This window comes from Schistocerca serialis, chromosome 12, assembly GCF_023864345.2.
Source record: "Schistocerca serialis cubense isolate TAMUIC-IGC-003099 chromosome 12, iqSchSeri2.2, whole genome shotgun sequence".
NCBI lineage: Eukaryota > Metazoa > Arthropoda > Insecta > Orthoptera > Acrididae > Schistocerca > Schistocerca serialis.
The window spans coordinates 9,372,439-9,399,895 of NC_064649.1; the positions used below are offsets into that span (position 1 = coordinate 9,372,439).

At 44.8% G+C, this 27,457-nt stretch overlaps 1 protein-coding gene across 1 annotated transcript in view; it reads right to left on the reverse strand.

The window, feature by feature from the left end:
* The window catches only part of LOC126428243 (synaptic vesicle glycoprotein 2A-like), a 159,828-nt gene that overhangs the window by 61,421 nt on the left and 70,950 nt on the right, over positions 1 to 27,457 (reverse strand). The window contains exons 3-5 of the mRNA XM_050090158.1: positions 16,051 to 16,212; positions 12,578 to 12,740; positions 25 to 146 (exon numbers count right to left, since the gene is read on the reverse strand). Coding sequence (XP_049946115.1) covers positions 25 to 146; positions 12,578 to 12,740; positions 16,051 to 16,212 — 447 coding nt within the window. The remainder of the gene's footprint in view (positions 1 to 24; positions 147 to 12,577; positions 12,741 to 16,050; positions 16,213 to 27,457) is intronic.

Consider the following 27,457-nt stretch of genomic DNA (forward strand, 5'->3'; position numbering starts at 1 on the left):
AGGGGAGTGGCTGAGAGAACTCACCAGGCTGCGCTATGATGGCGAAAGCGATGAAGATGCAGGCGTAGACCATGCTCTGGGTGCGCGTCTTGTAGGCGTGGAACTCGCCCAGGTAGGCGTACGTCACGGCCGAGGGCCCGCAGATCCTGAGGATGAAACACGGCTGCCTCAGTGAAACGTTTGTAACGGGCACTTTGTGTTCTATCATGAACCGCGCAACTGCTATGATAATTATTCGTATTTCAGTTACTTTATACAGTCGTCTTCTGACAGGTTTCGATTTTTATTAAATATGTTTGTAGAAATAATACTCAGATAGTCCACATATTCATTCGAGCGATTTGTTTTCTTAATTAATTATGCAACACTTGTTTATTGACCATTGGTCATCACCACGGGCTGTTTTATTTCCCGACTTATTCATCTGCACCCTCACAGCTAACTGAGCGAAAGATCAGTAATAAGTGATACAGATATATATACACAACACGTACAAGCTGTTCCAGGAAAAACGGTCAATATTCAGGGATATGACAGGAACCATCATTTGAAGCAGAAAAGGCTCTTAAATGCGTACCATAAGAGCTTGGAGCACTTGTCCATCTTCGCTTTTGTGAAACATATCTCTTCTGCTTCTAAAGGTCGAAAATACCGCTTCAGTTGTAAGTTTCTTTTTTTTATTTTTCAGTACTTAGACAACGACTGGGTTCGGGGGATTACATGCCCATCATTAGGTGTGATAAACAAGAGACCGAAGATAACAATATTTTAGAGACACAGTAGTACACATGAGAAATCAAAAAAACAATTTTAGAAAACAGGTACGGGCGGTAAAACAAAAGTCGATGCCAGAGTGATGTTGTTGTGGTCTTCAGTCCTGAGACTGGTTTGATGCAGCTCTCCATGCTACTCTATCCTGTGCAAGATTCTTCATCTCCCAGTACCTACTGCAACCTACATCCCTCTGAATCTGCTTGGTGTATTCATCTCTTGGTCTCCCTCTATGATTTTTACCCTCCATGTTGCCCTCGAATACTAAATTCGTGATCCCTTGTTGCCTCAGAATATGCCCTACCAACCCATCCCTTCTTCTAGCCAAGTTGTGCCCCAAGTTGTGCCCCAATCCTATTCAATACCTCCTCATTAGTTATGTGATCTACCCATCTAATCTTCAGCATTCTGACTTCCTGACACTTAAATCTACACTCGATGTTAACAAATTTCTCTTCTTCACAAACACTTTCCTTCCCATTGCCAGTCTACATTTTATGTCCTCTTTACTTCGACCATCATCAGTTATTTTGCTCCCCAAATAGCAAAACTCCTTTACTACTTTAAGAGTCTCATTTCCTAATCTAATTCCCTCAGCATCACCCGACTTAATTCGACTACATTCCCTTATCCTCGTTTTGCTTTTGTTGATGTTCATCTTATACCCTGCTTTCAAGACATTGTCCACTCCGTTCAACTGCTCTTCAAAGTCCTTTGCTGTCTCTGACAGAACTACAGTGCCATCGGTAAACCTCAAAGTTTTTATTTCTTCTCCATGGATTTTAATACCTACTCCGAACTATTGTTTCCTTTACTGCTTGCTTAATATACATATTGAATAGCATCGGGGAGAGGCTGCAACCCTGTCTCACTCCCTTCCCAACCTCTGCTTCCCTTTCATGTCCCTCGACTCTTATAACTGCCATCTGGTTTCTGTACAAATTGTAAATAGCCTTTCGCTCCCTGTATTTTACCCCTGCCACCTATTTGAAAGAGAGTATTCCAGTCAACATCGTCAAAAGCTTTCTCTATGTCTACAAATGCTAGAGTGATATCAGTCAATAAAACTAACAACTGCCTGGCTTAAGAAGTATATAATAAACACTAGGACGCTTCCGCTTTGTGCTGCGACCCCGAGCGCCGCGACGGAGGGTGTGGGGCGCCGAGTGCCACCAGCCAACGCAGAGCACGGGGTAGCGTACACCACGGACACACGTTACTGGACTGAGTGGCAATGCTGTATAGTGTGTACAGTATCGCTGGTGTCACTGACGCCAGCCGTTTAGAATAGTAATACGGCGGCGAGCGCAAAGGACGTGTAAACAGCTGCCTATTTACTGATTAAACACTCGTTTATGCGAAAAAATTGATGTACGAGTAACTACGATATCTTTAAAGCTTTGACATAACGATCAATACATCGTGTTTGGCTGTAATTTTTGCTACCGAAGGCAGAAGATACAAGGAAAAGGAACGTATCTCATTACAAGCATCACTAGAAACGTCTTACGTATTTTTGCTTTTGTACAGTACATAAGGCTAAATAATTGCACTACAATTTATCTCATCCTCAGTACCGGCAGTATTTTAATTGTTCGTGTATGTTTTAGGGGGTTTAATAATGTAATATTAACAGATGCAGTTAATGGCATAATTTTAACCAATTTTGATCACCTTCGGCTTTTCTTCGAATAGTATACCCGTTATGAAAGTGGACCTATAAGTAGAGCGTGCTATTTGTCGTTGATAACAAGTGTCTTCATTCATTTGAGTCTTCTTACGAAAACTACAGCCTGCTTTAAACGTGTATACAGGGTGGTCCATTGATAGTGACCGGGCCAAATATCTGACGAAATAAGCATCAAACGAAAAAACTACAAAGAACGAAACTCGTCTAGCTTGAAGGCGGAAACCAGATGGCGCGATGGTTGGCCTGTTAGACGTTGCTGCCATAGGTCAAACGGATATCAACTGCGTTTTTTAAAATAGGAACCCACATTTTCTATTACATATTCGTGTAGAAATACGTACGTAAAGAAATACGAATGTTTTAGTTGGACCACTTTTTTCGCTTTGTGATAGATGGCGCTGTAATAGTCACAAACGTGCAAGTACGTGGTATCATGTAACATTCCGCCAGTGCGCACGGTATTTGCTTCGTGTTACATTACCCGTGTTAAAATGGACAGTTTCCCAATTGCGGAAAAGGTCGAATCGTGTTGATGTATGGCTATTGTGATCAAAATGCCCAACCGGCGTGTCCTATGTATGCTGCTTGGTATCCTGGACGACATCATCCAAGTGTCCGGACCGTTCGCCGGATAGTTACGTTATTTAAGGAAACAGGAAGTGTTCAGTGAAACGTCTACCACGACCTGCAACAAATGATGATGCCCCAGTAGGTGTTTTAGCTGCTGTCGCGGCTAATCCGCACATCAGTAGCAGACAAATTGCGCGAGAGCCGGAATCTCAAAAACGTCGGTGTTGAGAATGCTACATCAACATCGATTGCACCCGTACCATATTTCTATGCTCCAGGAACTGCATGGCGACGACTTTGAACGTGGTGCACAGTTCTGTCACTGGGCACAAGAGAAATTACAGGACGATGACAGATTTTTTGCACGCGTTCTATTTAGCTACGAAGCGTCATTCACCAACAGCGGTAACGTAAACCGGCATAATATGCACTATTTGTTAACGGAAAATCCACGATGGCTGCGACAAGTGGAACATCAGCGACCTTGGTGGGTTAATGTATGGTGCGGCCTTATGGGAGGAAGGATACTTAGCCCCCATTTTATCGATGGCAATCTAAATGGTGCAATGTATGCTGATTTTCCACGTAATTTTCTGCCGATGTTACTACAAGATGTTTCACTACATGACAGAATGGTGATGTACTTCCAACATGATGGATGTCCGGGACATAGCTCACGTGCGGTTGAAGCGGTATTGAGTGGCATATTTCATGACAGTTGGATTGGTCGTCGAAGCACCATACCATGGCCCGCACGTTCACCGAATCTGACGTCGCCGGATTTCTTTCTGTAGGTAAAGTTGAAGGAAATTTGCTATCGTGATCCACCGACAAGGCCTGATAACATGCGTCAGCGCATTGTCAATGCATGTGCGAACATTACTGAAGGCGAACCACTCGCTGTTGAGAGGAATGTCGTTACACGAATTGCGAAATGCATTGAGGTTGACGGACATCATTTTGAGCATTTATTGGATTAATGTGGTATTTACAGGTAATCACGCTGTAATAGCACGCGTTCTCAGAAGTGATAAGTTCACACTGGTACATTGGAACAACCGAAATAAAATGTTCAAACATACCTACGTTCTGTATTTTAATTTAAAAAACTACCTGTTACCAACTCTTCGTCTAAAATTGTGAGCCATATCTTTGTGACTATTACAGTGCCATCTATCACAAAGCGAAAAAAGTGGTCCAACTAATACATTCATATTTCTTGACGTACTACACGAATATGTAAAAAAATGGGGGTTCATATTTTTTAAAAAACGCAGTTGATATCCGTTTGATCTATGGCAGCGCCATCTAGCCGGCCAAACCATAGCACTATCGGGTTTCCCCCTTCAAGCTAGACGAGTTTCGTTATTTGTAGTTTTTTTGTTTCACCCTTATTTCGTGAGATATTTGGCCCGGTCACGATCAATGGACAACCCTGTATACAGGGTGAAGAAAAATTGCGTATCGAAATTTTAACCCAGGATAGCTGATGCCGGTAGGAACCAAAATTACCAATGTTGTGTTGATTCACAACGCACCATTTTTAAACTAAAGAAACTTGGCGCCACGAGCTCCGATTGGCCGTGGGATCGCCTTGATGTCGTCCGTCGGCTGACGGGCTGCGCTACGGTTGTCGGCTCACACACACAAACGTCCCTCGCCCCGTTGCTGCCCCAATGTGATAACGCACACGTGTCGAGTAGGTCTCACGTCAGAGGCACTCACACGTAACCTTCGCTTCGGAGGACTCACACGTCGCCTGCGATTTAGTCAATACAGTAAGCATGGCGGCACAGTATTCGTTTGAAGAAAGAGTTTGAAAGAGTTCGGCAAAACACCGTTCGACGTTACCAAGCTTGTGTCGCGTAACAGGGTCGCCAGTTCGAGCACCTGTCTTAAGTAAACAATGTCATAGCTGCAAAAAAGGCCATTTTCAGGGCCGACACAATTAATAAAAGACTTTCTGTACGCGAACTAACAGTTGATAGCGGGATTGTTCCCGGTACGTCTTCTCATGAAACTTCAGTGGATGTGTCGGGACCCCGGCGGATTCACCACCAGGCCCCCAAACGGGACGCTGGCGCTCTACCGCAGAGCGGGCGGGCCGCCTTGGATACATCGCCATCTCCGGCAGGCAAAGCATTCTTCGTCCAGAGCATCTGGCAACAGGGCAATCCCGCGGCCAATCGGAGCGCGTGGCGCCAAGTTTCCGCAGTTTAAAAACGGTGCGTTGTCGACCTACACAAGGTTAGTACACTACTGGCCATTAAAATTGCCACACCAAGAAGAAATGCAGATGATAAACGGATATTCATTGGACAAATATATTATACTAGAACTGACATGTGATTACATTTTCACGCAATTTGGGTGCTTAGATCCTGAGAAATCAGTACCCAGAACAACCACCTCTGGCCGTAATAACGGCCTTGATACGCCTGGGCATTGAGTCAAACAGAGCTTGGATGGCGTGTACAGGTTCAGCTGCCCGTGCAGCTTCAACACGATACCACGGTTCATCAAGAGTAGTGACTGGCGTACTGTGACGAGCCAGTTGCTCGGCCACCATTGACCAGACGTTTTCAATTGGTGAGAGATCTGGAGAATGTGCCGGCCAGGGAAGCAGTCGAACATTTTCTGTATCCAGAAAGGCCCGTACAGGACCTGCAACATGCGGTCATGCATTATCCTGCTGAAATGTAGGGTTTCGCAGGGATCGAATGAAGGGTAGAGCCACGGCTCGTAACACATCTGAAATGTAATGTCCACTGTTCAAAGTGCCGTCGATGCGAACAAGAGGTGAGCGAGACGTGTAACCAATGGCACCCCATACCATCACGCCGGGTGATACGCCAGTATGGCGACGACGATTACACGCTTCCAATCTGCTTTCACCACGATGTCGCCAAACACGGATGCGACCATTGTGATTCTGTAAATAGAACCTGGATTTATCCGAAAAAATGACGTTGTGCCATTCGTGCACCCAGGTTCGTCGTTGAGTACACCATCGCAGGCGCTCCTGTCTGTGATGTAGCGTCAAGGGTAACCGCAGCCATGGTCTCCGAGCTGATAGTCCATGCTGCTGCAAACGTCGTCGAACTGTTCGTGCAGATGGTTGTTGTCTTGCAAACGTCCCCATCTGTTGACTCAGGGATCGAGACGTGGCTGCACGATCCGTTACAGCCATCCGTTGGGATCCAGCACGGTGTTCCGTATTACCCTCCTGAACCCACCGATTCCATATTCTGCTAACAGTCATTGGATATCGACCAACACGAGCAGCAATGTCGCGATACGATAAACAGCAATCGCGATAGGCTACAATCCGACCTTTATCAAAGTCGTAAACGTGATGGTACTCATTTTTCCTCCTTACACGCGGCATCACAACAACGTTTCACCAGGCAACTGCTGTTTGTGTATGAGAAATCGGATGGAAACTTTCCTCATGTCAGCACGTTGTAGGTGTCGCCACCGTCACCAACCTTGTGTGAATGCTCTGAAAAGGTAATCGTTTGCATAGCACAACATCTTCTTCCTGTCGGTTAAATTTCGCGTATGTAGCACGACATCTTCGTGGTGTAGCAATTCTAATGGCCAGTAGTGTAATTTTGGTTCCTACTGGCATCAGGTATCCAGGGTTAAAACTTCGTGACACAGTTTTTCTCCACCCTCTATATGTAACATAATGTTCTTCTCATAACACGATTCTACATTGTATGTGTTAAACTCAAGTAGTAGGCAAATATCTTCTCAACTGCATAAATTCTTTAGACCACCTCGTAAAACTTGCAACGCCATTCCGTTTTCAAAAATCGTGTTAAAAGTTACACAAACTTCCCGACCGAGCCATCTTGCCTCCCCAAGCATTAGGCGTCAGAAAAAGCTACGTCTGTGGCTTACACGAAGGGCCGGCCGGAGTGGCCGTGCGGTTCTAGGCGCTACAGTCTGGAACCGCGTGACCGCTACGGTCGCAGATTCGAATCCTGCCACGGGCATGGATGTGTGTGATGTCCTTAGGTTTAAGTAGTTCTAAGTTCTAGGGGACTGATGACCACAGCAGTTAAGTCCCATAGTGCTCAGAGCCATTTGAACCATTTTTTACACGAAGGACGAGACAAACAGGTAAACCAGACTAGCTAAAGTATTGCCATTTGTTGAGGGGAAGAACAAGGCGGGACCGACTCGCTCGGCCGTTGACGACTTGATTTTGTGATTTACATGCGAAAGGAAAAAACGTTGCAACAAAATTGTGTGAAAAGCGTTTAGAGTACATTAAGGGTGATTAAGCAACGTGTTGAACATGAGCAGTACAGAACTGCAGTGAAACTCCCAATTTCGTAAGTAAAACATGTTATTTGTCTTTGATAAAAATAGTCTTCATTCATTTGAGTGTTCTTAAGAAAACTTCAGCCTGCTTTAGACGTGACATTTTAATTTTACAGAATGGGCATATGATTAGTGAAAATGAACAGTTCAAATTTCTAGCAGATAGTTTGTAAACTGTCGTGGAAAGCCCACTTTTAGGATCTGTTCGAAGACTTAATGCTGCCATTTTTACTATTCGAACGGTATTTGAAGTGAGTGATCGTTTGAAACGAAAATTAGTCTATTTTGCTTATTTTCATTCGCTTATGTCGTATGGTATTATATTTTGGGGTAACTCTTCCCATTCTAAAAGGATATTTTTGGCTGAGAAACGGCCGGTTCGGGCAATAAGTGGTGTAAGTTCACGAAACTTTTGTCGACCCCTTTTCACGAGTCTGGGTATTTTGTCACTGGTCTCTCAATATATATATTCCGTACTGTCATTTCTTGTTAACAATATTAGCTTATTCCCAAGAATAAGCAGCTGCCACTCAGTTAATTCTCGGCAGAAATCCTACCTTCATTTGGATCGGACTTCCTTAACTCTTGTGCAGAAAGATGTGCAGCACACTGCTGCATCCATTTTCAACAACCTACCGCACGAATTCAAAAATCTTAACAGTAAACCACGCGCTTTCAAATCGAAACTGAAAACTTTCTTCATGGGTCACTGCTTCTATTCTGTAGAGAAGTTCCTTGAAAAATTAAGCTGATTCTTGTTGTATTGTTGATTGGGTTTACTTAAACTTATAGCTTGACTTTTTTCGGGTTCATAAACATTTTATTTTTATCTGTTATTACTTTTATGTTGTATTTTCATGTACTGACACGTTCCATGACCTTGGAGATTTGCTCCTCAATTTAGCCCTACGGAACTGGACGTGTAAATAAAACATGTAACTTGATGGTCTTCTCATAACACGATTTTACACTGTATGTGTTAAACTCAACTAGCTTATCCATAAACTGTAAAACACGATGAATTTTTTTCCTTTCTATGAACAGGTTGCAAATTTTTAGGTCAGTGGAGACTCATATGGTGACGTGGAACAACGTGCCATAGTCATGAGTTAAAACACCACACACACGTGCCGCTCCTATTAAAAAACATCTTGCTATTAAAGAAAACGGAGCCTTGCTAAACATTATAATTCACAGAAACTTCTAGCAATAAAGGGACACATTAAAATTAGGAGCAATTCAAAAGACTACTATCTAAAAGCCAGCGACTCAACGTAAGATAAGATGTGAGATAATTCTTCATCATGAATGACAGGCAAATTTTAATTAGTGATGATGCAGATAACGACGCACAATAACGCGCTGCAATCACAGGCTAAGAAGCCAAAAATGTGCAAACTTCTATCAAAAGAGGACATTGGTCGAAACTTGAAGTCCTTACCATGGGAAATGGGCAAACTCCGTATAGCAGCTAAGTCTGATTAAGGACTATCAAAGCAGTGGGGAAAATACTGACCCAGTTAAGAAATACACTTGTGCAAAGTACAATAATGAAAAACCAGAAGGAGAAGGAAATGAGGCTTGACTCTGCTTCAAAAAAGAAAAGTTATTCAAAAGGGCTACCTGGTTAACTGAAGTACGTTCATTGAAAATGCCCTGCGAATCATGGTTAATGTGGTACATTATTTGTATTTCTTCTAAAATACCTAAAACAAGACCGTTGTGTAGAGTACTAGACTTTTTTTGCTTCGAATGATCGTTCTTGTCATATCCATAATGTTAACCGTTCCTCCTGGGACATTCTGTATCTTTTATTATTTTTTTTTTTACCTTTTTCGTGCAGCACTTGATATTGCCCTTACGGTTGAAATTGTAGTAGTGAAAATAAATAATTTATGCAGGTAATAGCGAACTCATATGTTTCAAAAACAAAGCTTCATGGTCAGTTTGACTGTGGAGATGATAATTAAAACCTTACTTGTCATACTGGTAAAAGCAACAGGAACTTTGAGAATCTTTTTGACTGTCTGAATAAACCGGTTTGTTACCTTAAGTTTCGGACCATCGTAGTACACAGGGTGAACATTAATAAAGCCAACAAACTGCAGGGACGGATTCCTGACTGGAAATAGAGGGAAAAAGGCCCTATGAACACGTGTCCGGAAATCCATCGCTCCCACGGTAGATGGTGCTGACGAATGACGGTTCCTCTGACCGCGAACCGTGTGTTCATTGTGTGTTTTGCGGGCTGTGTAGTTGACGCAGCGTACTGTAAGCACCGAGCGAGGTGGCGCAGTGGTTAGACACTGGACTCGCATTCGGGAGGACGACGGTTCAATCCCGCGTCTGGCCATCCTGATTTAGGTTTTCCGTGATTTCCCTAAATCACTCCAGGCAAATGCCGGGATGGTTCCTCTGAAAGGGCACGGCCGACTTCCTTCCCCATCCTTCCCTAATCCGATGAGACCGATGACCACGCTGTCTGGTCTCCTTCCCCAAACAACCAAACGAAACCAACCGTACTGTAAGCGGCGGAATGGTCCTGTATTCATGCCGGGAACAGCCCGGTATGGTGATTGTGTACGGCCAAGCAGATGGAAGCTGTCGGGAGGTGGCATGGCTATACCAAAGCAACATTTCAGGCCCTTGTTGGGCGTTTGTGTGATGTCGGGCCCTTTCAGACGAACGTGCAGGAAGACGGCGGACTGTGCGTACATCATATTTGGAGGATCGGCTTCTACAGGGTACTGAGACGGACCCTGGTACAAGCTCCAGGCAGGTGGCCTGCCAACACGGTGTAAGCCAAAGTACGACTCTGTGTATCCTGCATGAGAGCCGCTACTATCCCTACGACCTACGACGAGTATAAGGATTATCAGCAGAGGATTCGCCTTTGCAGGAAGGGTTTTGTCGATTTTTTTCATCAGACCATCACAATTATGGGATTTATGTAATCTCTTTACCGGTGAAACAAACTTCACCGGCACTAGCATCATCAATCTGCGTAATCGTCATCTGTGGGCTCCAGGCCATCCTGGGGGAGTGACTGAGGCGTTGCTTCGGCCTCGGTTCAGCATCAGTGTGAGGGCAGGGATTCTTGGCGACCACATACTTGGACCGATTATTGTACCACAATGCCTCGATGGACGAACGTACCTGGAGTTCCTGCGGAATACTGTGCCTAGGCTACTCCAGAAGGTGCCTTTGGCAGTACTACAGGTTCCCAGAATGAGATTTTCACTCTGCAGCGGAGTTTGCGCTGATATGAAACTTCCTGGCAGATTAAAACTGTGTGCTGGACCGAGATTCCAACTCGGGACCTTTGCCTTTCGCGGGCAAGTGGTCTACCGACCGAGCTACCCGACTCACGACCCGTCCTCATAGCTTCAGTTCTGCCGGTAGAGCACTTGCCCGCGAAAGGCAAAGGTGCCGAGTTCGAGTCTCGGCCCGGCACACAGTTTTAATCTGCCAGGAAGTTTCAATACTACAGGTTATGCATGACGGAGCAGCACCCCGCTTCCGCGTTACAGTTCGCCGACACTTTCCCCGGAGCCGCGCGGGGTAGCCTCGAGGTCAGAGGCGCCTTGTCACGGCTCCCCACGTCGGAGGTTCGAGTCCTCCCTCCGGCGTGGATTTGTGTGTTGTCCTTAGCGTAAGTTAGCTTAAGTAGTGTAAGTAGTGTGCAAGGTTAGGGAGCGATGACCTCAGCAGTTTGGTCCCATAAGATCTTACCACAAATGTGCATTCCCCCCGCCCCGGACGCTGGATAGGACGCTGAGGCCCTCTAGGATGACCTGCTGCATCAAAGATCGTAACACCCTTGGATTTTTACCTCTGGGTTATTTGGAAAACGTTGTGTACGTTGAACCACTTCCTGATATGTAAACCTTACAACAGCATATTCACGACACCTGTGATACTATTCGGAGAGAGGCCAGAAACTGCGAAAGAGTGCGGCGGTCGATGATGAGACGTGCGAACGCGTGCGCTGCATCCCACAGAGGCCGCTGTGACGGTACGTCACATAAATATTGACATTTTTATCGGTTGTAAGCCGTAATTAAGTATTTTATGAATATAATTAGTGTAAAAGATATAGTTAATGTTCTTGAAACAACTGATATGCAGCGATAATTAAAGACTAGCATCTTTATTTAATGTCTATGAAAATAAAAAAAGGATCGAAAGAGACGCGATTGTACGGCCGAGGAGGAAGGACATATTTTGTGGTAGACACAGACTGTTTTGTTTCGCTATACGGAAGGCAGCCATTGAGCGGCTACACATATTTTATGTAAGTTATTGGTATTTATTGCTAAAATAAACTTGTTATTATTATTACAAAATGAATTTCTTTGTAATAGTTGTCACCTCAAATGCTCGCAGTGGCTAATTATTCTTAATAAGCATTTTTTTCAGTAATTTGCGCTGCGAGAAGCTCATCTTCGGATGCAGCCTCTGGTCGGCCATTACGCGCCGAAGTATTAATTTAGTTTTCAGTGTTAACAGTAACTGTAAATGGGAGAGCCTTTTTAAATTGCAACAGATAATTAATTTAGGTTAAAGTTCATGTTTTTAAACTATACAGATTCCATGAGTTCGGTAACTTTTATCTTGGCCGCTCCACGGCAACAATCGAAATTCTCTCGAGCCTTGCTTTGCAATCAATAAATAGAAATTAACAAAATTACATTCAATTCAATTAACGGCAACTATATTTTAGTCATCACATTCAAAATCTAAAGTTGGTACATGAATAAGTGAGGCCCTTCAAGAACCTGTTTCATATTTACTTATGCACGTAAGTAAAAGTGATGAGAAAAGACAATATCCCTGAGAGAAAGAAGCATACTGATAAATTAAAAATAAAAATATAATATATATATATATATATATATATATATATATATATATATATATAATTTTTTGTGTATGACGTAACGAATGACACCCGACGTCACACCGCTTTGAACATTTTTTGTGACATGGATGCGATGCAGCTCTGCACTGCGTTTAGTACGATTTTCTGTCATTGCACGCACGCTGTCCATTTCCGGACACATGTTTGCATGACCTTTTGTCCTCCATATCAGGTCACGAATACGTCCCTACAGTCTGTCGTTCACCCTGTATAAGAAAGGGAATAGGCATCCGACACGTAGAGTTGCCAACTGGGACGAGAATCGCAGAGTAGTCGTGCTGACGGTGACTCACCAGACGCCGTTGAGGAACCTGACGAAGATGAGGAGCGGCAGCGAGGGCATGAGCGCCGCCACCACCGAGCACACGAAGTCCAGGGCCAGCGTCAGCAGCAGCACGAGGCGGCGGCCGCGCGTGTCCGCCACGAAGCCCCACACGTGCGAGCTCACGATCATGCCTGCCGCACCAAGCACAGCGCGCTGAGCTGCCCTCAACGGCGAGCCGTACCTACGCGTAGACTGAAGAGCCAAAGAAACTGGTACTCATGTCTAATATCGTGTGAGGCCCCCACGAGCACGCCCAAGTGCCGCAAAACGACGTGGCCTGGACTCGACTAATGTCTGAAGTAGTGCTGGAGGGAACTGACACCATGAATCCAGCAGGGCCGTCCAAAAATACGTAAGAGTGCGAGGGGTGGAGATCTCTTCTGAGCAGCAAAGCACGTTGCAAGGCACCCCAGATTTGCTCAATAATGTTCATGTCTGAGAAGTCTGGTGGCCAGAGGAAGTGTTTAAAGACAGAGCAGTGTCCCTGCAGCCACTCTGTAGCAATTCTGCACGTGCGAGGTGTCGCATTGTCGTGCTGAAATTGCCCAAGTCCGTCGGAATGCACAACGGACAGGAATGGAAGCAGAAAATATTAGATACAGGCTCCCAGGTAGATGCCATTTTCCTTGACTTCCGGTAGGCGTTCGATACAGTTCCGCACTGTCGCCTGATAATTTAAGAGCCTACGGAATATCAGACCAGCTGTGTGGCTGGATTGAATAGTTTTTAGCAAACAGAACACAGCACGTTGTTCTCAATGGAAAGACGTCTACAGACGTTAAAGTAGCCTCTGGCGTGCCATAGGGGAGTGTTATGGGACCATTGCTCTTCACAATATATATAAATGACCTAGTAGACAGTGTCGGAAGTTCCATGTGGCTTTTCGCGGATGATGCTAATGTATACAGAGAAGTTGCAGCATTAGAAAATTGCAGCGAAATGCAGGAAGATCTGCAGCGGATAGGCACTTGGTGCAGGGAGTGGCAACTGACCCTTAACATAGACAAATGTAATGTATTGCGAATACATAGAAAGAAGGATCCTTTATTGTACGATTATATGATAGCGGAACAAACACTGGTAGCAGTTACTTCTGTAAAATATGTGGGAGTATGCGTGCGGAACGATTTGAAGTGGAATGATCATATAAAATTAATTGTTGGTAAGGCGGGTGCCAGGTTGAGATTCATTGGGAGAGTCCTTAGAAAATGTAATCCATCAACAAATGAGGTGGCTTACAAAACACTCGTTCGACCTTTACTTGAGTATTGCTCATCAGTGTGGGATCCGTACCAGGCCAGGGTGACACAGGAGATAGAGAAGATCCAAAGAAGAGCGGCGCGTTTCGTCACAGGGTTATTTGGTAAGCTTGATAGCATTACGGACATGTTTAGCAAACTCAAGTGGCAGACTCTGCAAGAGAGGCGCTCTGCATCGCGGTGTAGCTTGCTATCCAGGCTTCGACAGGGTGCGTTTCTGAATGAGGTATCGAATATTTTGCTTCCCCCTACTTATACCTCCAGAGGAGATCACGAATATAAAATTAGAGAGATTTGAGCACGCACGGAGGCTTTCCGGCAGTCGTTCTTCCCTCGAACCATACGCGACTAGAACAGGAATGGGACGTAATGACAGTGGCAAGTAAAGTGTCCTCCGCCACACACCGTTGGGTGGCTTGCGGAGTATAAATGTAGATGTAGATACATGTGAGCAGACAGGATACTTATGTACGTGTCACTTGTCTGAGTCGTATCTAGACAAATCAGACGTCCCATATCACTCCAACTGCACACGCCCCACACCGTTACAGAGCGTCCACCAGCTTGAACAGTCCCCCTGCTGACATGCAGGATCCATGGATTCGTGTGGTTGTCTCCATATCCGTACACGTCCATCCGCTCAATACAGTTTGAAATGAGACTCGCCCGAGTAGGTAAAATGTTTCCAGTCATCAACAGTCCAATGTCGGTGTTGAAGGGCCAAGCGAAGCATAAAACTTTGTGTCGTAGAGTCATGAAAGCTACACGAGTGGACCTTCGGCTCCGAAAGCCCATATCGAATATGATTCGTTGAATGGTTAGCACGCTGACATTTGTTGATGGCCCAGCATTGAAATCTGCAGCAATTTGCAGAAGTGTTGCACTTCTGTCACATTGAAAGACTCTCTTCAGTTGTCGTTCGTCCCGTTCGTGCAGGATCTGTTTCCGGCCGCAGCGATGTCGGAGATTCGATGTTTCACCGGATTCCTCATATTCACGGTACACTCGCGAAATGGTCCTACGGGAAAATCCCCACGACATCGCTACCTGGGAGATGCTGTGCCGAGTCGCTCGTGCGCCGACTATGACACCACGTTCAAACTCGCTTAAATCTAGATAAGCTACCATTGTAGCAGCATTAACCGATCTAACAACAGCGCCAGACACTTGTTGTCCTATATAGGCGTTGCCAAAGTGCAGCGTCGTACTCTACCTGTTTACATATCTCTGTATTCAAATACGCATGCCTATACCAGTTTCTTTGGCGCTTCAGTGTATATTTCCTTTCAAATAATCGAGAAATCATTCATCGATTCTCAAATCCTTAACTCACATTCTAGATGAGAATGTAAAACATATTCTGTGTCAACCACAGCATTCTCTTGAATAAATTAGAGTATTATGGTGTCACCAGCAATGCTGCGGATTGTTTGAGTCTTTCCTAACTGACAGGAAACAAAGGGTCTCGTTGCAAATTACCTGTGCAGTAAGCTGTCAGTCTTCATGTGATGGGGAATTAATTACATGTGTGGCTTTCAAAGGAAAGAATCAAGTCAGATAGAACATAACAATAAATGAGAAAATTTTGGGATACGTATCCCATTTTAGTTGTCTAGGATGTGATATTAGTTTTAACTAAAAGACATTGAGAATAAGGTTAATAAATATCAAGCTTTTGCGCAACTACTGGAAGTCTTTTGGGAAGAAAAACAATAGTTGTAAGTCGCGGACAGGGACAGTAGCAAAAAATAAAAAATAAAAAATAAAAAAAAGTACGTGAGTAGCGGAGATGAAATTTTATGAGATATGTAAGATGCTGTAATAAAATGAGGAATGAAGCAATATCTTTTCAATTAATGACACGATAGAAGAGATAGAATGAAATGGAAGGATACTACTGACAGAATGACAGACAACAGATATCCAAAGAAGATGATGAGTTATCGACCGACTGGGAAGAGAGAGCTAGGTAAGTGGTGGGTGGGTGGATTGATGCTTGGATGGATGGATGAATGAGAGAGACCGGAACAGGTGATCTCAGCATATAATTCTTGGAAGGAGATGATGATGATGATGAATTATCTAGCAAAATAGCTGCACAGTCGCACCCCCTCTAGTATCTTAGTACGAACGTCCCTCACGGATGGGTATTTACGACATTTCAGATTGCACCACGCTTTACCTATGTAGATGGTTCCGCCGAGGAAGCCCTTCTCGAATGACGTCATGTCGAAGTCGCACTGCGCCGCCGGCGTGACGTAGGCGGCAGCCAGAGACTCGAAGATCATCGAGATGAGGCAGAAGCCGCACACGGCCAGCAGCGCATAGTGGAAGCGGCCCTGACCTGCCGACACACACACACACACACATTTGGACTTTATGCAGAAATATTCATACAAATACGTGCAGCAAATAATGAAGAACTCATTATACGTGTTTGAATGATATTTCCTCCATTTGATTGTACAACAACTTTATTACATATTACTATCATGATTTTGGCCTTAAGCTATTATCAAGTAAAACTATGTTGGGTATAATTGGACTTTGTAAAGTGATGTCGAATGAAACACCTTTCAGCCGTCTAGTTTCCAAACGTACACACATCCAAAAAAGTTTTGCATCACCCCGCTTCCCAGAACTCCTGAAGATAGACGTTGACTGTCGAGGTTGTACCACAGACACAGTCACTTTGACTGTTCAGAGATGTCACTAAACCCGCCCAAAGATGTAAACAACCATGCATGAGCAGCGCCTATTAGACGTTGGGGGTCCGACAGCCGATCAGTTCCAGTCATTCCACCAGGAAGGAGGTACACGGCTAGTGTTCTCTGTAGTTCAGGAATGTACCGCGGTTCGATCGCGGCCGCATAGTTAATTTGTGCCAGGAAGGGCTCTCAACAAGGGGAGAATTCAGGCATCTCGGAGTGAACCAAAGCGATGTTGTTCGGACATGGAGGAGATAGAGACAGGAACTGTCGATGACGTGCCTCGCTCAGGCCGACCAAGGACTTTTCGTGCAGCCACAGGACGTCGTATTACGACTAAAACTGTGCGCAATAGGCTGCATGATGCTCAACTTCACTCCCGACATCCATGGCGAGGTCCGTCTTTGCAACCACGACACCATGCAGCGTGATAGAGATGGGTCCAAAAACATGCCAAATGGACCACTCAGGATTGATATCACGTTCTCTTCACCGATGAATGTCGCGTATGCCTTCAATTAGACAATCGTCGGAGTCGTGTTTGGAGGCAACCCAGTTACGCTGAACGCCTTAGACACACTGTCCAGCGAGTGCAGCAAGGTGGAGGTTACCTGCTGTTATGGAATGGCATTATGTGGGGCCGACGTACGCCACTGGTGGTTATGGAAGGCGCCGTAACGGCTGTACGATACGTGAATGGCTCCTCCGACCGATAGTGCAACCGTATCGGCAGCGTATTGGCGAGGCGTTCGTCTTGATGGACGACAATTCGCGCCCCCATCGTGCACATCTTGTGAATGACATCCTTCCGGATAACGACATCCGTCGACTAGAGTGGCCAGCATGTTCTCCACACATGAACCCTATCGAACATGTCTGGGATAAATTCAAAAGGGCTGTTTATGGAGGACATGACTCACCAACCACTCTGAGGGATCTCCGCCGAATCGCCGTTGAGGAGTGGGACAATCTGGACCAACAGTGCCTTGATGAACTTGTCGATAGTATGCCGCGACGAATACAGGCATGCATCAATGCAAGAGGACGTGATGCTGGGTATTAGAGGTACTGGTGCGTACAGCAGGCTGGATCACTACCTCTGAAGGTCTCGCTGTACAGTAGCACAAAATGCAATGTGTGGTTATCATGAGCAATAAAAAGGGTGGAAATGATGTTTGTGTTGGTCTCTATTCCAATTTCCTGTAGAGGTTCCGGAAATCTTGGAACCGAGGTGATGCAAACCTTTTTTTGATGTGTATTTTACTTGATGACCAGTTTACGCGATGTACTACACCAAGCCCCTGACCGACGTGTAGGAAGATTCCACCTCGGTTCTGATCAAAACAGGGACCAGCAATAGTGGTTTTAGTAGATTTCTGCTTGCTGTAGCGATACCTTCAGGTACAAAATCAAAGAAATGTATGGCACAGAAGCAGCAAACATTTTCTCCATCCAGGGAACAATTGAGCTCGACACTGAACACCAATGCAGTATTTACATGCGCAGTGCATTACACGTATCTACGATAATAACAGCATCAATTAATATAGTTTTCTATCTTAATCTATGTACACTGGCTGGGTCCCCGGCACGAATCCGCCTTGCAGATTTGTGTCGAGGTCCGGTGAGCCGACCAGTCTGTGGATGCTTTTTAGGCGGTTTTCCATCTGCCTCGGCAAATGCGGGCTGGTTCCCCTTATTCCGCCTCAGCTACACTATGTCGGCGATTGCTGCGCAAACAAGTTCTCCACGTACGCGTACACCACCATTACTCTACCACGCAAACATAGGGGTTACACTCGTCTGGTGTGAGACGTTCCCTGGGGGGGTCCACCGGGGGCCGAACCGTACAATAACCCTGGGTTCCGTGTGGGGTGGCGGAGGGGTGATGTGGACTGCGGTAGTCGTCGTGGGGTTGCGGACCACTGCTGCTGCGGCGCGGACGGAGCCTCTCCGTCGTTTGTAGGTCCCCGGCTGCCATAACATAACATAACATGTACACTGGCTGACCAAAAAACAATTGAAGGACTGAAGGGTAAGGGGAAACGCAACTTCATAGGTTAACAGAGTATGATTAGAAAATCGAGTCATACTTGCAAAGAAATGGCAGTATGGACCAGCTAATCAGGTATGACGCTGCACCTCTTCGGGCCTGGATGTATGTTCTGATTCGGTTAGGGTGGCTGTCGCTGAGCCGCCGCTCCTGAGGTAAGCCGGCGGTCCACAGCTGCCGTCGATCTCCCTGGACACTGGCACTGGGACGGTGTTGTCGTCCGAGATGCTCCTACACGTGTTTTCCCATTGGAAACAGGTGTCGGGATCCAGTTAGCCGCAGCACTACTTCAACGTCACGTACACAGTTCCTAGAGACGCGTTCACTTATATGGACGTGAATTGTCCTGATGGAAAATGTGAGTGCGGTACTGTGACATGGTAGGTAACACATAAGGATACAGAATGTCCGTGATGTACCGTTGAGCCGTTAGAGTTCCCAGTCGCAACCTGAGGTCATATCCGATGGCTCGCTGCCCCATGTCGCCGGGAGTAACACCGCACTGCCTCTCCCAGGGTCACCCGTATCCACCCAGGGCAGTGAAGAAGCGCGATTCGTCGCTGAGCACAGTGCGACCTCATTCATCAGTAGCCCATGCCTGGCGTTCACGTCCCCCCCACCCCTCGCCACGCCCCTGGAAACGCAGCCTCTTGTAATACAGCCTATGTTGTGGTGGTACGGTGATTGCCTGTTACGGCTGCTGCTAGTTTGCGAACAGTGGCGCGGGATAACATAGAATGTTGCAGACAGTCCGTTACTTGTTCTCGGATAAAGGAGGTTACAAGACGCTCGGTGCACAATACGGCGGTTCCCCCTTGCTGCGGTCAGACGTGGTCGACTGGACCCTTGAAAAAGACTCAGCCTTTTCCATAGAGTCGAATATAGAATCACTGTCACATGCGAACGCTCCAAAATAGCGACCGATTCCAACGTCTGGTGAAGTGGGGACCTGCAGTGATGCCCCTTTCAAACCCTGTCACGTTGTGATTACGCTCTCCCGGACTAGCAAACAGAGGCTGCCTGTCCTGCACAGTGATCATCCAACGTGTGACGCTGTTCACGACACTCAAACATACACCACGCCTGGTAGTGACTCTAAATACTAGTCATTTACATACCCGCTGATGTACATCTACATTTATACTCCGCAAGCCACCCAACGGTGTGTGGCAGAGGGTACTTTACGTGCCACTGTCATTACCTCCCTTCCGTCTTCCAGTCGCGTATGGTTCGCGGGAAGAACGACTGCCGGAAAGCCTCCGTGCGCCCTCGAATCTCTCTAAAAAAAACATTCGTGATCTCCTCGGGAGGTATAAGTAGGGGGAAGCAATATATTCGATACCTCATCCAGAAACGCACCCTCTCGAAACCTGGACAGCAAGCTACACCGCGATGCAGAGCGCCTGTCTTGCAGAGTCTGCCACTTGACTTTGCTAAACATCTCCGTAACGCTATCACGCTTACCAAATAACCCTGTAACGAAACGCGCCGCTCTTCTTTGGATCTTCTCTATCTCCTCCGTCAATCCGATCTGGTAGGGATCCCACACTGATCAGCAATACTCAAGTATAGGTCGAACGAGTGTTTTGTAAGCCACCTCCTTTGTTAATGGACTACATTTTCTAAGGACTCTCCTAATGAATCTCAACCTGGCACCCGCCTTACCAACAATTAATTTTATATGATCATTCCACTTCAAATCGTTCCGTACGCATACTCCCAGATATTTTACAGGAGTAACTGCTACCAGTGTTTGTTCCGCTATCATATAATCATACAAGAAAGGATCCTTCTCTCTATGTATTCGCAATACATTACATTTGTCTATGTTAAGGGTCAGTTGTCACTCCCTGCACCAAGTGACTATCCACTGCAGATCTTCCTGCATTTCGCTGCATTTTCTAAAGCTGCAACTTTTCTGTATACTACAGCATCATCCGCGAAAAGCCGCATGGAACTCCGACACTATCTGGCGTGTACACTTACGAAGCTACTTTGTCATCAGACCATATCGTGTTTCACGTTATTGCCAGGCAGTGTATCTAGAGGGAGCTCCAGATAAGTTTCTTTCTCTAACATGCAAAATATTAGTTAAAGAAAGAGGTGAGAAAAATTATGGGATCCCACCTACTTTCGCGTCAGACTCATTCTGCTGTGTAGTGCAGTAACTCCATGTGGCACGGACTCAACAAGGCGTTGGAAGTGACCTGCAGAAATATTGAGCCCTGGTGCCTGTGTAGGCGTCCATAATTCTGCAAGTGTCACCAGTTCAGCATCTTGTGCACGAGCTGACCGCTCGATTACGTCCCGTAAATGTTCGATGGGATATATTTTGGGTGACCTGGGTGGGCAAATAACGGTGAGAGTGATTTTGAGCGGCGCTGTAGATTTCTCGAGGCAAACCACACTGCTTACCTGTAACGTTTCTTCAAGATCAATAAAAGCCAGCGTAATGCTTCTTGATTTTCCAACTCCATATTGTTGCTAATTAATAACACTGATTGCCTAAGGTTTCAGCAGCAACAACAGTGACCTAACTTTTGAACTGACGTTTTTAAAACCTGTTCAAACCATAGAATCCGGCAAACAATAGTGAATTTTAGTTTTCTGAGCTGGTGCGTTTCTGGTGCCTGTTGCCATCGATTCTCATTTTCATCTTTGAGCCGACTTTGATCGCCGGCCTTGTGGCCGAGCGGTTCTAGGCGTTTCAGTCCGGATCCGCGTGACTACTGCGGTCACAGGTTCGAATCCTGCCTCGGGCATGGATGTGCGTGATGTCTTTAGGTTAGTTAGGTTTAAGTAGTTCTAAGTTCTAGGGGATTGATGAACTCAGATGTTAAGGCCCATAGTCCTTAGAGCCATTTCAACCATCATCTTTCTGTCGACTTCGATGTTGATTGCTCTTCTACATCTCTTTGGCGGCGGGCATTTTAACTGCAACGCATGCGTTCTGCTGGGACTCTTGTGTGGTGATCCGCGGTGTGAGGTGCAGTCAGGTGGGACTGTGTACGTAGGCAGCAGGCGGAGAGGCAGAGTCGCCACGACGAAGGAGCGTGGCCGGCCGCTACGGCGCGTTGAAATGTGCAACGCCGATCCATTGCCCATGGGGATTTGGTTTTCCTAGAGGTTGGAAGGACAAGTTCCTTCGAGTCTGTTACAAGCCACACAGGCCGAATGAATTGGAGTCGTCGAGTTGCTTCGTTGGGTTTCGTGCATCTTAACTGAACGTGACAGTGTACTAACAGCTATTTGGAATCGTTCTAGTTGTTTATCACATAACTCGGTATCGTGACTTGACGGCAGTTAGGGAAATGTGGCTACGTCCAACAAACCGACATGAAGCATGGCTAAATACGTAGCTAGAAGTGCAACGAGTAGTGCGTAAGTCGGTGTCTGGCGTTCCACGCCAAGCCGAGATGTTGTTGTCGTTGTTGTGGTCTTCAGTCCTGATGCTGCTTTAAGCAGCTCTCCATGCTACTCTATCCTGTGCAAGCTTCTTCATCTCCCAGTACGTACTGCAGCCTACATCCTTCTGAATCTGCTTAGTGTATTCATCTATAGGTCTCCCTCTACGATTTCTGCCCTCCACGCTGCCCTCCAATACCAAATTGGTGATCCCTTGATGCCTCAGAACATGTTCTATCAACCGGTCCCTTCTTCTAGTCAAGTTGTGCCACAAACTCCTCCCCAATTCTATTCAATACCTCCCCATTAGTTGTGTGATCTACCCTTCTAATCTTCAGCATTATTCTGTAGCACCACATTTCGAAAGCTTCTATTCTCTTTTGTCCAAACTATTTATCGTCCATCTTTCACATCCATACAGGGCTACACTCCATACAAAACTTACAGAAATGACTTCCTGACACTTAAATCTATACTCGATGTTAACAAATTTCTCTTGCTCAGAAACGCTTTCCTTCTCATTGGCAGTCTACATTTTATATCCTCTCTACTTCGACCATCATCAGTTATTTTGCTCCCCAAACAGCAAAACTCCTTTACTACTATAAGTGTCTCATTTCCTAATCTAATTCCCTCAGCATCACCCGACTTCTTTCGACTACATTCCAATATCCTCGTTTTGCTTTTGTTGATGTTCATCTTATATCCTCCCTTCAAGACACTGTCCATTCTGTTCAACTGCTCGTCCAAGTCCTTTGCTGTCTCTGACAGAATTACAATGTCATCGGCGAACCTCAGGGTTTATATATCTTCTCCATGGATTTTAATACCTGCTCAGGAATTTTCTTTTGTTTCCTTTACTGCTTGCTCAATATACAGATTGAATAACATTGGGGAGAGGCTATAACCCTGTCTCACTCCCTTCCCAACCACTGCTTCCTCTTATAACTGCCATCTGGTTTGTGTACAAACCTGTATTTTACCCCTGCCACCTTCAGAATTTGAAAGAGAGTATTCCAGTCAACACTGTCAAAAGCTTTCTCTAAGTCTACAAATGCTATAAACGTAGGTTTGCCTTTCCTTAATCTAGCTTCTAAGATAAGTCGTAAGGTCAGTATTGCCTCACGTGTTCCAGTGTTTCTACGGAATCCAAACTGATCTTCCCCGGGGTCGGCTTCTACCAGTTTTTCCATTCGTCTGTAAAGAATTCGCGTTAGTATTTTGCAGCTGTGACTTATTACACTGATAGTTCGGTAATTTTCACATCTGTCAACACCTGCATTCTTTGGGATTCGAATTATTATATTCTTCTTGAAGATTGAGGGTATATCACCTGTCTCATATATCTTACTCACCAGATGGAAGAGGTTTGCCAGGACTGGCTCACTCAAGGCTGCCAGTAGTTCTAATGGAATGTTGTCTACTCCCGGGGCCTTATTACGGCAGGTCTTTCAGTGCTCTGTCAAACTCTTCACGCAGTATCATATCTCCCATCTCATGGTCATCTACATCCTCCTCCATCTCCATAATATTGCCTGAAGTACATCGCCCTTGTATAGATACTCTACATACTCCTTCCGCCTTTCTGCTTTCCCTTCGTTGCTTAGAACTGGGTTTCCATCTGAGCTCTTGATATTCATGCAAGTGGTTCTCTTTTCTCCAAAAGTCTCTTTAATTTTCCTGTAGGCATTATCTATCTTACCCTTAGTGAGATAAGCCTCTACATCCTTACATTTTTCCTCTAGCCATCCCTGCTTAGCCATTTTGCACTTCCTGTCGATCTCATTTTTGAGACGTTTCTATTCCTTTATGCCTGCTTCATTTACTGCATTTTTATATTTTCTCCTTTCATCAATTAAATTCAATATTTCTTCTGTTACTCAAGAATTTCTACTAGCCCTCGTCTTTTTACCTACTTGACCCTCTGGTGCCTTCACTACTTCATCTCTCAAAGCTACCCATTCTTCTTCTACTGTATTTCTTTCCCCCATTCTCGTCAATTGTTCCCTTATGCTCTCCCTGAAACTCTGTACAACCTCTGGTTCTGGTTCTGTCAGTTTATCCAGATCCCATCTCCTAAAATTACAACTTTTTTGCATTTTCTTCAGTTTTAATTTGCAGTTCATAACCAATAGATTGTGGTCAGATTCCACATCCGCCCCTGCAGTCTTACAATTTAAAACCTGGTTCCTGAATCTCTTTCTTACTATTATATAATCTATCTGAATCCTGTCAGTATCTCCAGGCTTCTTCCATGTATACAATCTTCTCTTATGATTCTCGAACCAAGTGTTAGCTATGATTAAGTTATGCTCTGTGCAGAATTCTACCAGGCGGCTTCCTCTTTCATTCCTCCCCCCCCCCCCCCACCCCCCTCCCCCCAAATCCATATTCACCTACTACGTTTCCTTCTCTTCTTTTTCCTACTATCGAATTCCAGTCACCCATGACTATTAAATTTTCGTCTTCCTTCACTATCCGAGATATTTCTTCCATTCTATCTTGTAGTTCATTATTGTAGTTTGCCGTTTAAATGTATGCCGAGATAATTCTTCTCATTTTAACTTTAGGACATAATTTTAGTGGTCCATTTCCGAAGTGGGTAATCAAATTTTAAGGGCCGTGACTGGCCAAGTAACTGATGGAGGCTGATTTCATTGAAAGTATTGATCACCTGTTCCCTAGACAAGATTGTGTGTCTCATCCTCAGAATATTTTCCGTCGGTGATGTGTTTTGTGTTGTAGATAATTGGTAGTGGTCGACGCGAGCAAACTGGGAGCAGAGTACCACGGTGGCAGAGTGATATTAAAGGCCCTCCCCCCCCCCCCCTCTTACAACTCGGGTTCTGCTGTTACTGTCTTGTGATTCCATCCTTCCCGTGAAGAGTTTGACCAGCCAGGGGAGGAGACGTAGTGGCGCAAAGTTACCGACCACCTGACATTGTGCCCTAACGCCTCACATTGTGTCGTGAAGTGATGGCCTCTGGCAGTGTTGACGGTGATTCATCCATCAGATGGGGACGCCAAGTTCGTCGGTGTCCTCAGTGCTGTTCGACAGAAGTGAGCTGTGTGCACCGGCACTGGACTTCGCACCCTCACCCTGTCCTTCACCCATTAAAACACAAACCCAATACTGCACGGTACAAGCACTGGTAACAGTCATCCACACTGCTCATATTCTCTCGGGACACTTCATAACAGGTGGAGCAAGCGAGTGGCAAACCGCCTCTCTGAACATGCAACTCTATCAAAAGTTTAAAAAAATAAATATTGGCCATGTGGCAGAAGGACTCGCGCACTGAGTGTTCGGTACAAACGTAATTATGTGTATGGGCAGTTCGTCTATTACATTAATTGATGATCTCGACTAGTTTCGCCCGTTACCGGCATTGATGCTAGCAAGATATTGGACCCAGGAATTCCAAGACTTTCACGTGGCTAAAGCAGGAAATTAGGATATTATATGCTAAAAATAAATCGCTCAATACTGAACTTTACCAAACACATTTAGAATTTGCCAACAAATTTACAATACCAGCTCACTTTGAGGAAATAACAGAGAGAGAAAAGGCATACATACAGAAAATAATCCAAGAACAGTAGGAGAAACAAAACAGAAGACTCAACAGAATAATTAACAGCACAAACATACTCACTGAAAACAATCACAACCAACAATATAAATTCCATGAGAGAATCATTTACCTAACTGACATAAATCTTACCAAACAAGAAAAGAGTCTACTTATAAAAAGGACCAAAACACATTATCACAAACATATCATACAAAACAATTGAAAACCTCATAACAGAATCGGAACACATTATAAAGAAACAAGAAAGACTGAGCACACCAAATTTTAATAGAAACTGGACAAGGGAATTAGCTGCTGCAGAACTAACACAGATAATCAGAACACACAAATCCACAATTATTTCTAATCACAGAACATCAGAGGAAATCGCAGCCAACAAGCTAAAACAAAAAATAAAACAGAATAATCCTATAGTAACAAGAGAAGACAAAGGGAATATTACTGTAATTATGAATGAAAAAATATAAAAAAACACTAGATTTTCTCAAACACAACATCACAAAACTGACCAGTGACCCAACAGCAAGGTACCAGTAAAACATTCAACAGACACTGAAAAACATCAAAAATTCATTCTCAAAAGGCCAGGTAAAGAGGATGACAGAAAAATCCAAAAGTACCCACTCTAAATTCCCTACCAAAGGTTCACAAGGATAATATCCCATTAAGGCCTGTCATTAACTTCCGAAATGCTCCATCCTACCACCTAAGCCAACAAACACACACACTACTAAAAAAAAAATTGTACACTTTTGATAACAGCGACCTGGAAAACACAAAATAATTAATCAACAGAATCAAGAACACATACCAGACACAGCAGCCCTCATATCATTTGAGATCACATCACTGTACACTTGTATTCAATAAAGGAAGCAATCAACATCAGTGCATACAGGTTAAAACTACAAGGAAACACACCAGACATACAGATCAATGAAATAACAACCATACTCAAGACCATAACATCACAAAATTATTCTCCACCCCCAGTAACTGAGCAGGATATCAATCCTAAGGGCCCAGGTTCGATTCCCGGCTCGGTCGGAGATTTTCTCCGCTCAGGGACTGGGTGTTGTCCTAACCATCATCATTTGATCCCCATCGACGCGCAAGTCGCAAAAGGGATGTCAACTCGAAAGACTTGCACCCGGCGAATGGTCTACCCAACGGGAGGTCCTAGTCACACGATGACTCACTCACAAAATTATTTTGTGTTCAACAAAGAATTTTATTCTCAGCATGAAGGGCTGCCAATGGGGTCACCAATCAGTGGCCTCCTAGCTAACATATTTATGAACAACCTGGAGAACATGATCTTCAGACACACAATAAAACCAAAAACCTACAAAGCTATGTACTGGTACCATTATGTCAATGACATAATATGATTGATTGATTGATATGAAACTTACACACATCGAACAGCTACACAGTGAAATAAACAACTTACACCTAAAAATTAACTTCACATTAGAAACAGAAACTAACAACACACTAAATGTTCTAAATCTCATCATACATGAAACAAACAACACACACAACTTCACAGTATTCAGGAAACCGACAAAGCACCACCATTCACAACCTACTGAACCACCCATTGAAGCATAACCAAGCAAACGTCAGATTCATGCTCTACAGATGAAACAGAACATCCGTGAACAAACACAACTACACACAAGAACTAAACACAATGAAACAAATAGCAGTAGAAAATGGTTGTGATCGCATATGGAAGACGCATTAAATCAAAAATCCGTAAATAGTACAAAAATGAACATACCGAACACACACACACACACACACACACACACACACACACAC